This window comes from Urtica dioica, chromosome 1, assembly GCF_054948205.1.
Source record: "Urtica dioica subsp. dioica isolate 48M chromosome 1, U.dioica_male_clone48M_v1_H2, whole genome shotgun sequence".
Lineage (NCBI taxonomy): Eukaryota > Viridiplantae > Streptophyta > Magnoliopsida > Rosales > Urticaceae > Urtica > Urtica dioica.
This window is the reverse complement of record NC_142756.1, coordinates 19,223,657-19,234,128: the sequence shown is the minus strand read 5'-3', so window position 1 is coordinate 19,234,128 and position 10,472 is coordinate 19,223,657. Positions and strand designations below refer to the sequence as shown.

The following is a 10,472-nucleotide window of genomic DNA, read 5'->3' as shown; positions in this document are numbered from 1 at the left end:
TAACTGAAACAATAATCAAACAATTTTTAATTAAAATCAACCAAAGTAGTATTAAAATACAACTACTAAACAAATTCAAAAGGACACAAAACCAATAACAGACAACCACCACCACTGGTCCCCCCATTATTTTGTATTTAAAGCTTCTAACACTTAAAACTAAGGAAACAACAAAACAGTGGTGGTCCCTACTCAAATTCTTTATGAAATCGAAACATAACTCCAACCAAAACCAGACAATGTGGTCCCCTACACTTTTCAAACCCTAAAAACATATCCAAACATACATAAAAATGGGTTTCTCGCCATATACTGGTCTATTATTGACCATAGCGCTCTCTGATGAATTTGTCTCTCGACCGGCTCTTCTTTTCGTCGGAGACTTGGGTTTTTTTCTCCGACCCTGGGATTTTTTATTCGAGTACGCCGCTGGCACGATTTTTTTCTTTTTCTCCGCCGGAGACTTCATTCTGAAACCTCCTCCACTGCTGCTAGGGTTCGATTTCACCGGAGATTTGGATGTCGAAGGTTTCACCATTTTCGCGATGATAGAACAAACCCCCCTAGATTTGTGTGTACGCGGGATTTGTTCTTTCATTTTTTAAAAAAGTATTTATATTTTTGAAACAATTGTAATATTTAATAATTATTCTAATGATTAATATATCTGATAATATTTAAACATTAAAAGTATTCATTATATGCAAAAGTACGCTTACACCCTTTCAGAACACTACACGTGTTAAACACGTGACCACTTAACGTCCAAATATTGACGGAAGTGGCTAGTTGTAACACGTGTCTAAGTTCTGAGTTCGGTTCTGCAACATTTCCGAGTTCAGGGGTGAAATGTAACCGAGGTACGAGTACAGGGGACAAAAAAAGGATTTATTCTAAAAAATAAATATGATTTTAGTCTAAATGCATTTTTATATTTTTTTTATCGTACCATATTTTAATTCAATTATATAGTACTTATTTTTAACTTTATTTATTTAATAACTTTTATTATTTAAAATATAAATGTGAAAATAAAGTGGAAATTAAAATAAGATTATAGTTACCACTTTTAAAAGTTGTTATCATATGAGTGTTTTTTTTTTTGGCAAGTTATCAAATAAATAATGTGGAATAATACTATAATTAAATATTATTATAATAATGATGTGGCATTGACCACGACTCTGACACGTGTACGTTAGAATGTGTGAATCACTAATCTACGCCTAGAACTTGGAAGAAGCAGCTTTGGTAAATTAAAGAAAAATAAATAGAATAACCGGAGCTTAAAAAAATACGGCTATGGCGCCGAAAAGGAAGTCGAAGGAGGATTCGAACAGCGAAGGGATCTTCTTGGGAATGACGTCCTTCTTAGTTCCTAAAGGAGTTCAGCTTCTTCGTTTACAGGTATTTTTATATATATACATTTATATACACACGCATACAGTGGTGTTTGTTGACTGTTGTGTATGTGTTTGTCAGATATGGAAGCAGAAACTTCAACAAATGGGTGGTTCAATCGCAGAAAGTTTCTCATCCAAAGGAAATATCACCCACGTCTTCGCTGTCGATTCTCATTCGCTTCTTCAATGCATTGACTCCGATCGCTTGGCTCGCTTCAAAGGAGTAAGTGACTCAACCGTTTCGCTTCTTTCTATTAATTTATTATTACTTCGAACTTCGAATTTGAGTTAGGTCTTAATTTTGAGCGTAGCGAAGAAGGTTTTGCTTTGCCGGTGGATTGAAGACAGCCTCGCCGCCGGAGAGAAGGCCTCCGAGGACATGTACGGCCACAAATTGGATTCCGAGAATAGTCCTGATCACAGCGAAGAAGAAGTGGAAGTAAAAGAAGAGGAACAAGAAGAGAAAGATGGTAGAGATACCAAAGAGATTGCGACTTGTGCTGTGAATGCCGTTGAAAGCAACTATAACCCGCCCGATCTCAATGCCGATATCACTCGTATATTCAGTAAGCTTGTTGACATTTACAGAGGTAATTCAATTTGTTTCCAAACCCTAATTTGGTCAATTTGGAATTGCTTTTATTTTTCGTAAGCATTATGGGTTAGACCTCATTTCTTAATCCAATCCTTGGAGTTGAAACAACGTATTAAACAGCATATCATGGAAATGAGCTTCGCTAAAACAATGTTTTAACTCATAGATAGTTGGAAATGAATTGAATAGATACACCAATCAAGCTAATGTGGCGTATAACTTTCTATTGCGGTTTTTCTCGTGAAGCTCTAGGCGATGATCGAAGGTCCTTTAGCTATCACAAGGCCATTCCTGTGATCGAGAAACTACCGTTCAAGATCGAGAGCGCAGAGCAGGTCAAACACCTTCCCTCAATTGGAAAATCAATGCAAGATCATGTAAGTAAGCGTGTACCTTTGTATCAACTGTATCTTTACGATCAAGCCTTGTTTGTTTCCGACAAGAAATGGAAGCTGTTCTTTTGGGTAGACAGATTCAAGAGATTGTCACGACCGGAAAGCTGTCCAAGTTGGAGCATTTCGAGACCGATGAGAAAGTGAGGACCATAAGCTTATTCGGAGAAGTCTGGGGCGTCGGTCCCGCCACCGCGTCGAAACTATACGAGAAAGGACACCGCACTCTCGATGATCTGAACGGCGAGCCTTCGTTGACAAACTCCCAAAAGTTGGGCCTTAAGTACTTTCACGACATCAAACAGAGGATACCGCGTCACGAGGTGTGATTTTCTGTCAGTATAATAGGAGAGAGGTGTTATAATTGTATAAGAGTGAAGGAGAGGAAGAAATTCATTGGGACAGAGTATGGACCTTTCGAAATTTGGATAAATCTGTCATTGTATATTTCCTGGTTATATGATTTGCATAAGGATCTTAGGAATATTGGGGTAGTATAATGATAAGCAGGTTGATAATAACTAGGGGTTAAATGGAAGCAGTTATTTAGTTAATAAATCCTGTGTTCTATTACTATATGTATGAGATACGTAATATATGGCACGTCCGGGTTAACTTTACTGAGAATCATAACTTGTGGTGGGTGCTATTTGGGGGTTTTTTCGTAATAGGTTCAAGAGATGGAGTCTCTCCTAAAAAAAGCCGCGGAGGAAGTTCTACCCGGGGTAGGCTTTTTTGTGTCTTTATTTTATTCTGTGCCTCTCCACAAATTATTTGTTAAAGTTCAGTCCTTTGATGTGCATTCTGTAAATGGACATGCAATTTGAAAGCCTGTGTCTTTTCATTAGGTGTCGGTGGTATGTGGAGGTTCATTTCGGCGAGGGAAAGCAACATGTGGGGATATGGATATTGTGATTACACATCCTGATGGAAAAAGGTACAAACACCTCTTTTCTTTGTAGACAAAAGAAGAGAAAGAAACAACTAATTTTAACACTAGCCAGGAAATCTGTTGTTTCCTTTTCTTCTAGATGAAACATTTTTTAGTTAGCTAATTTATTTATTTATTTATTTTATACATTTCCAGCCATAGAGGCTTTCTTCCAAAATATGTAAAGCATCTCAAGGAAATGATTTTTTTAAGAGAGGACTTGGTTTTCAGCATTCACAGTGAAGAGGTATCCACCATCTTCTTATTCTCTTATGTAATATTGTTGTTCTTATCAATAATTGTTAATACAGAATTAAATGAGTCGTTGATACAATATTCGGAAGCATAGTGATCTCCTTGACATTTAACATGAATAGGGCACAGATTCTGGTGTTGATACATACTATGGTCTGTGCACATATCCAGGAAGAGAGATACGCCACCGAATTGATTTAAAGGTACCCCCATAATATGGAAAGTTTTGTGCTTATAGTCCTAGATACATATATTTCCAGTAATATTTTTTTTCTTCGATGAATTTCCATTGTTTCCTTAGACCTTGAAGAACTACTGTGCAATGAATGAACGAATGTTCCTTTTGTTTTTTTGGCAGGTGTACCCTCGCGACATATATGCATTTGGACTAATAGCTTGGACTGGAAATGATGTATTGAATAGGAGGTATATTTATTTATTATGGATGCTTGGTGAATAGCTGTGACAAACAAACATGGTTTGAAGTGCGAAAGAAAGCACAAAAAAAACGACCTTAGACTCAATGCCCCTTTTCATTATAATTATTATTATTTCGGCTCGATGAAAGTGGAATATATTATATAGAATCTTATAACGCAACTTTCCCATTCTATATTCCATATTTCTTTGGTGGTGATTGTGTAGGTTGAGATTGCTAGCTGAATCAAAAGGGTTTAGGCTCGATGACACGGGTTTGTATCCATCCACTCATGGGTCTCCTGGTAAACGGGTAAAATTACGTTCCAACTTTATCGCATAAAATAAAAGACATTCCTACCTTTAATAATTTCTTCAACGGTTCAAGACATTTTTGATGGTTGCTCGATTGCCAGGGAACAAAAGGCACCGCAAGTTTGAAGTTCAACGAAGAGAAAGAGGTGTTTGATTTCCTTGGCTTCCCTTGGTATGAACCCCACCAAAGGAACTTATGACCCACATGGTTAGGGATTTAGCAAGCAATTTTTGTACATATTATAGTGTAGTGAATACGAAGAAGAATCAGCTCTGTGAATATGAACTTTTGGTTTGTGTGTATTTGGCAAAAGAAAGAAATGTTATGTGAAAATGCCTACTATAGAGAAAAATAATAGTGCTTTCTATCCACATCTTCCACATTCTCTGCAGTACATAATTTGTTAAATACAGTAATCAATTTGCTTTATGCAGATACCACACACACACACACAAAAATAAAAAATTTGCACTTTTATTTTCCATTGCAGCAAGTGATAGAGATCACCAATAACCGAGTGTATACACTGAACATGTGCTGATAAATAGATCTTCAAAGAAAGGCAGAGTTTGAACAGAAGGGCAAAGCTGGTTATTAAAAGAGCAAGCTTGCCCAACCGGCAATGAAAGCGAACCCGCCAATCGGAGCCAATGTGGAATACTTTCTATCCTCCAGAACCGCCACCACGTAACAACTACACAAAAGAAAAGAAAAAACGGCGTTAAAACGATACCAAAAACAAAAATTCTCAGAGAAAAAGCAACCTGACGAGGTCCCCCTTAATGGCGAAAAAAAGTTGCAACAAATCAAAGACTCTTAGCAAAAAGGGTAGTCACTCTGGTCTACTTGGCTAATTACTGATAATTGGATGTTGATTGATATCTTAAAACAAAACTGAATATGGCCTCTCGAGCTTTCTGACTCCATTCCAAACTCACAGGAATACTCGAAAAAATTTCACTAGTTCTTTAACCCTTGCTTTGCAAGAGCTTATATTGATCTGATTCGGCAAAGACAAGTTTGGATGTTATATGTGAGATGGTTAGAAAGGAAAACGGCACTTACGACCCAGAGAATGCAATAATCCCAGCAGTCAACAGACCTCCAAACTGTAACACCATTCAACACAAATTAATAAATAAAATAAAAACAGACCATCAATACAAGCCAAACAAAAGCGTAGCAGAGAAGAAAAATGAAAGAAACACTCACAACATGTGGGCGTTTAGTGATCGGAGCAGCAAGCAAAGCCACCGTGTGAGCCAAGTGATAAACAGAGGCCGTTTGCCAAACCTGACCACAATTTCACAACTTTAATCGGTGAATTATATAAATAGAAATGCTAATCACGACTTCTCACTAATCGACAAACTAAAAAAAGAGAGAGAACTAGGACCCCTTTGTAAACTTCGTTTTTAGGTTTGAAACCATGGGCACCATATGCTCCCAGTCCAATCGCCGCCGCTCCTATTCAAAATTATTATTAAAGAAGAAGACGAAGAAGAAGAGAATTGTGAAATTGTATTTATTTATATATTTGTATTTGCAAGTCGGAGAAAATGGTAAAATACCAGAGATTGCGGCGACTTTGTGCCAGTATAGAGGATTCATTTCTTCACCGGTTTGCTTTGCTTTGCCTTGCTTATTTTCGATTCAGATTTTGGGTTTTCCGAGGATCGGAGTGTTTTTGACTTTTTTTAGTTCCCTTTCCTATTTCAATTTTCACCCCAAAAAAAAAAAAATAATAAAAATAAAACGCAGCCTGATTTTTCAAGTAGCGATCAAGTCAAAGCGCTAATATATTACTTGCAACAACAAACAAACAACGACAAAAAGCTAACACACGTCACACGTACAAACTAGCTCACAATGATAATAAAGTAAACCATAGAGAAGACTGTTGCGAGAGCGATTATGACATCTCAAAATAGAGTCTCAGCAATTACGTTTATTTTTGTGGGATGACAATTCCATTATTGACTATTTCTGTTTTGTAACACGACTGAAAATTGGTTGCATAACTCATAATAAGCTTTGCACTCGTGTTAAAAATTAGGACCACGTAACTGACCAAACTAAAAAAAAAAAACGTTGGAAGAATTGTTTTCTTACTCCTCGTGGCAATTTGAAGTTCTAAGAACAATCTCATTATTGCACAACCGATATATTCTCACAACTTGTAACGCCGATTAAAACGGTAATCAAATAGTAGATCAACAATAGGATAGATAATATCATGAAAAAATTTCAAAAAAAAAGAAGATAGTATCATAAATTATAAAAAAAAAATTTAAATGCTGAGATTTGATTAAGAATCTGGTGATTCATTGTACCTAAAAATACCAGTTACAACTTACAACAGCTCAGTAAAGAGGATTAAACTAATTAATCGTAAACAAAGCAGTCAATAGATTTTTTCAAATATAAAAAAATCTAAACCATTCCCTCCAGAGTTTCTTTTCTTTCTTTCTTTTCGCCCTCTAAATAAAACCACCTCTCCCGGGGTCAAACGGTCTCTAAAAACCCATATTTGTACAGTTAAAACCCTAAGTTTTCTCTTTAAAAAAGAATGCTAAAAATCGCCCGTAATTTAGCTGCTCCCCGGCGCAGCATCTCCGGCGGAATCTCCGGCGACGGCGCAGTGAAGGAGGTTGTCGGGGGTCGCGGCCGGGTCGAGATCCCAGCACTTCTCGGGCAATCCAGTCTGTTCTGGGCCGAGCAGCCACGACGGGACTTGGTGGGAGAATCGGACCATCTCTCTCCTCGGAATCCACCGGACCGCCGCCGCCGGAGCCTCGCCGGAGCTCCGTCCATACACCGTCTTGAACCCCGGGATCTTGACCAAGGGAGCGACCCCGACCCCGAGATCCTCGTGGTACTCGTCAAGGACCTCGACCATCTCGTACTGGTGCCGGGTCTCCTCCGGCGTGGCCCGGTCCCACTCCGGCGACCAGTTCCGGTACACCGCCCAGACATCGCCGGCGCGGGGGTACAATCTCACGCAGCCTCCTCTCCCGGCCTTCTCGCGGCCCAGCAGGTGAGAGAACACGTTGACCTGGTCAACCACGTCGGAGGTCCAGGCCCGGAAGTTCCCGCAGGACTTGGTGAAGCCGTGGTAGAGCCAGTTCACGGCCCCGAACTCGGTGTCGGTCTTCGAGTTCAGGTAGGTTATGAGGATCTTAAAGGGGTTCACCGAGATGACTTCGCGGACGAGGCAGTACAGTCTGGGCATCCCGTCTTCCTCGTCGTACAGAGCCCATATCTGCTTCGGCTTGAAGCACTCCTCGGACCTGTCGTTGTCAAAGTCGTGGAAGTCTGGGTCCGGGACGGTAATCGAGACCGGGGTTTTGGGCCCGCGGGCCGGGACGATCTCAGGCTTCGCGGGTTGACATCCGTTGACTGGATATTCGGGCTGGGGTTTGGCCTTTTTCGCATCGGGCTCCGATTTCGACTCGGACAGCTTTATCTCACCCAACTTCCTCAGAATCGCCGCCCTCGCTTTGTCGATCAACAGCTTTCTCGCGTCGAATGCCGGTGCAGCCGAGTAACGCCGCGCCAGGATCTCGAAGGCGCTTGCGTTCCCGTTCTCTGGTTTCATTTCCGGAGCGGGGTTCGGCTCGGGGTCGAGGTGCCCGTTACGGACCTCGGGTCCGGGGAAGACTTTCCGCCTCTTGTCAGGCCGGTTGAGCTTCGCCGCCGGCGGGGGCGGTGGCGGCGGCGGTGGTACAGCGTTGGCCACGGAACGTTTCCCATTGACTCTCGGTTTGACTTTGACCCCGTGGCCTTGGTGCGTCGTGGGACCCACGACTCCGGCGGTGGAGGTGCTCCACTGAAACGACACGTTCGAGACGTACTCGTAGCCGTGGCCGGAGGTGTGGTACCCGGAGACCCCGTTTCCCGGGAAGAAGGCGGCGGCGGTGGAATTCGAGGGGACATAGGTAACCCCGTCATAACCTCCGTGGCTTCCGTACCCGTTACTACTCGGAGGCGGAGGCGGCGGCGGTGGAGCCGTGTAAGGCCACGGGGTGTAAGGAAAAGACCCGTTCACTGGGGCATTCCCGGTCTCCACGGCGATGAAAACCCCGCGGCAATTCTTGCACGAGAGCCTCTTGTTCACGTACTTTCGGAGATACTCGTATTGGACTTTGCAGGCCGTGCAGACCGTCCAGAAAGTGTCGAGCCTCGCGGCGGATTGAGGGGAGGCCGAGGACTGGTTCGGGTGTTGCCTGTTTCTGTGGTCGTAAGACTTTCTCTTGGCATTGTCGGAGAGAACGGTCCAGGCCTCGGAGAGGAGCTTGAAAGCCCCTTCGGCTCCGACGGACTTGTTCTTGTCCGGGTGCAACAGAACCGCCATTTTCTTGTACTGCTTCTTCACCGCGTCCTTCTCCGCAAACTGTTTCAGCCCGAGGACGGAGTAGTAGTCGACCTCGCCATTGAATCTGACCTCGGAGGCGATGTAGACTTCGAAAGTCGCGACCAGTTGGGATATACCCTCCAATCCCGGGTACAGCGTTTTGGCCTTCAGAGCGTAGTTCTTCGCACCTGCAAAGTCTCTCTCGTAAAACCGCTTCTCTGCTATCTCTTTCGACTTGAGAGCCTCTTCTTTGTTCGATTCCATGTTTTGGGGTCGAGTCCCAGATCACATCAATAAACTCAGAAATTCGGGTAATGTAATGAAAGGAAAAAGGGTCTATGAAGAACAGCCCAACTTGCACAATCGCTGTAGAAGAAGCCCAACTCTCAAGTGCGCCAAAATCTTCATTTCTCTGCAGATAAATTTCCGAGCCGTTAAAAATCAAATTTGACCAACATCAAAGAGGAAAAGGAGAGAAGCTTTACGGCTGAGAAGCTTCAATTTTTTTAACTTCTTCTTTTTTTTTTCTTTTTTTTTTTTAAAGAACTGTGGATTGACCAAGTCCTAAGTTTTCCACTGGTTAAGAGACCAAGTGGCAATAAAAGCATCAAAATATATTTTCTTCAACGCTTCTTTCATCTCCAACAACAACAAAAAAGTCCAAATCTGAAAAACCAGGATTTACGCTAATTGAACCCAAAATCTACAAACTCAATTAAAAACTTAACTATCATAAGCTAGATTCGAACTACGACCTAAAACAAAACAATAAAACAGTTTCATTTTCCGTAATGCTGCTTGGTTTCTCCAACAATTAAGCACAATCGCAATCAAACCCAGTTCATAAAAACCCCCACAAACAGAACACCTGAATATCCCAAATCAAGATCCAATTTCGCTAAATAAATATACAAAAGGACGAAATGCGCACAGATCGAAAACAAATCTGATTTCTAAGCAGAGGATAAACCTACGAAAAATTAACGAACTCGATGCTCGATTTTTAAAAAAAAAAATCAAATTAAAAATAAGTAAAAATAAAAAAATTATCACTCAAACTTAAACAGAAGTTAAGAGCGAAAAAGACGAACCAGATCGCCACGTGTACTTGGGAGCTCGAGCTAAATCGGCCTCACCTAATCGTCAATCTCACTGTACCTTAAGCACAGACACAGAGAAAAAAACGCATTATATAATTATATATACGTAGTTAGTGGAGAGAGAGCTAGAGCGAAATGGTAAAGTTTCTAGGGTTTGTTTAAGAAAACAAATCAAAAGAACTAACTCTAGAGCTCGAGAGGTGTTCTTCGTGGCGATTCAGGTCGAATCAGCGGCGAGGAATTTGAGATTCCGTCGATTTCGCCGATCGGAAATGGGAATTGAATTACTGGTAATAAAATTGATTTTGATTTTTTTTTCTTATTTTCTTTTGTTTTTTTTTTTTTGGCTTTTTTGTGATTTTTTCTTTTGTTTTTTTTTCCCAAACAATGAGAGTAAACGGTGTGTTAATAGTGTTTAATAGTGATGCGTTATGGGCATTTCTCAAAGTTGCTTTTTATTTATTTTGGTTTTGAAAAAAAAAAATATTTTGGGGGTATGTTTGGTAGTGGGTAGAAATGAAATAGACTTAAGGGTTATAATGATTTTTTTATGTTTTATCTAATTTATTTATTATTTTATTATTGCCATTATTATTGCAATTGGTTTTATTCATCATTATGGTTTAATATTAGGTGAGAGAAAAGTGTTATATGAAAATGGAAATATTATTCTTTTTGGGGGGAGAGGGAAGATTGGAATATTTTTATT

At 40.7% G+C, this 10,472-nt stretch overlaps 3 protein-coding genes across 4 annotated transcripts; 1 reads left to right on the top strand and 2 right to left on the bottom strand.

Moving 5' to 3' along the window:
* The first annotated feature begins 1,250 nt into the window (after positions 1–1,250).
* Positions 1,251–4,607, top strand: POL{LAMBDA} (DNA polymerase lambda (POLL)). Its single transcript, XM_089615014.1, has 12 exons — positions 1,251–1,407; positions 1,483–1,626; positions 1,720–1,993; positions 2,245–2,375; positions 2,471–2,713; positions 3,062–3,115; positions 3,239–3,327; positions 3,478–3,568; positions 3,699–3,779; positions 3,935–4,002; positions 4,222–4,306; positions 4,410–4,607. Exons 1-12 carry the CDS (start codon positions 1,303–1,305, stop codon positions 4,506–4,508), a joined length of 1,464 nt encoding a protein of 487 aa, XP_089471140.1. The 5' UTR covers positions 1,251–1,302; the 3' UTR covers positions 4,509–4,607.
* A 167-nt stretch (positions 4,608–4,774) lies between these two features.
* LOC149407699 (uncharacterized) lies at positions 4,775–6,084 on the bottom strand. Its single transcript, XM_089615025.1, has 5 exons — positions 5,881–6,084; positions 5,706–5,776; positions 5,522–5,602; positions 5,375–5,418; positions 4,775–5,003 (listed from the first exon to the last, which is right to left on the bottom strand). The coding sequence occupies exons 1-5, from the start codon at positions 5,918–5,920 to the stop codon at positions 4,904–4,906; spliced, it is 336 nt and encodes a 111-aa protein (XP_089471151.1). The 5' UTR covers positions 5,921–6,084; the 3' UTR covers positions 4,775–4,903.
* Positions 6,085–6,593: 509 nt separating this feature from the next.
* On the bottom strand, positions 6,594–10,228 carry LOC149407698 (uncharacterized). 2 transcript variants are annotated; one of them, XM_089615002.1, is made up of 3 exons: positions 9,949–10,228; positions 9,755–9,815; positions 6,594–9,075 (listed from the first exon to the last, which is right to left on the bottom strand). In XM_089615002.1, the coding sequence occupies exon 3, from the start codon at positions 8,925–8,927 to the stop codon at positions 6,900–6,902; it is 2,028 nt and encodes a 675-aa protein (XP_089471128.1). In that variant the 5' UTR covers positions 8,928–9,075; positions 9,755–9,815; positions 9,949–10,228; the 3' UTR covers positions 6,594–6,899. The 2 variants fall into 2 exon arrangements, with proteins under 2 accessions (XP_089471128.1, XP_089471119.1); XM_089614993.1 differs by having other exon boundaries at positions 9,755–9,821; positions 9,949–10,225.
* Between the last annotated feature and the right edge of the window lie 244 nt (positions 10,229–10,472).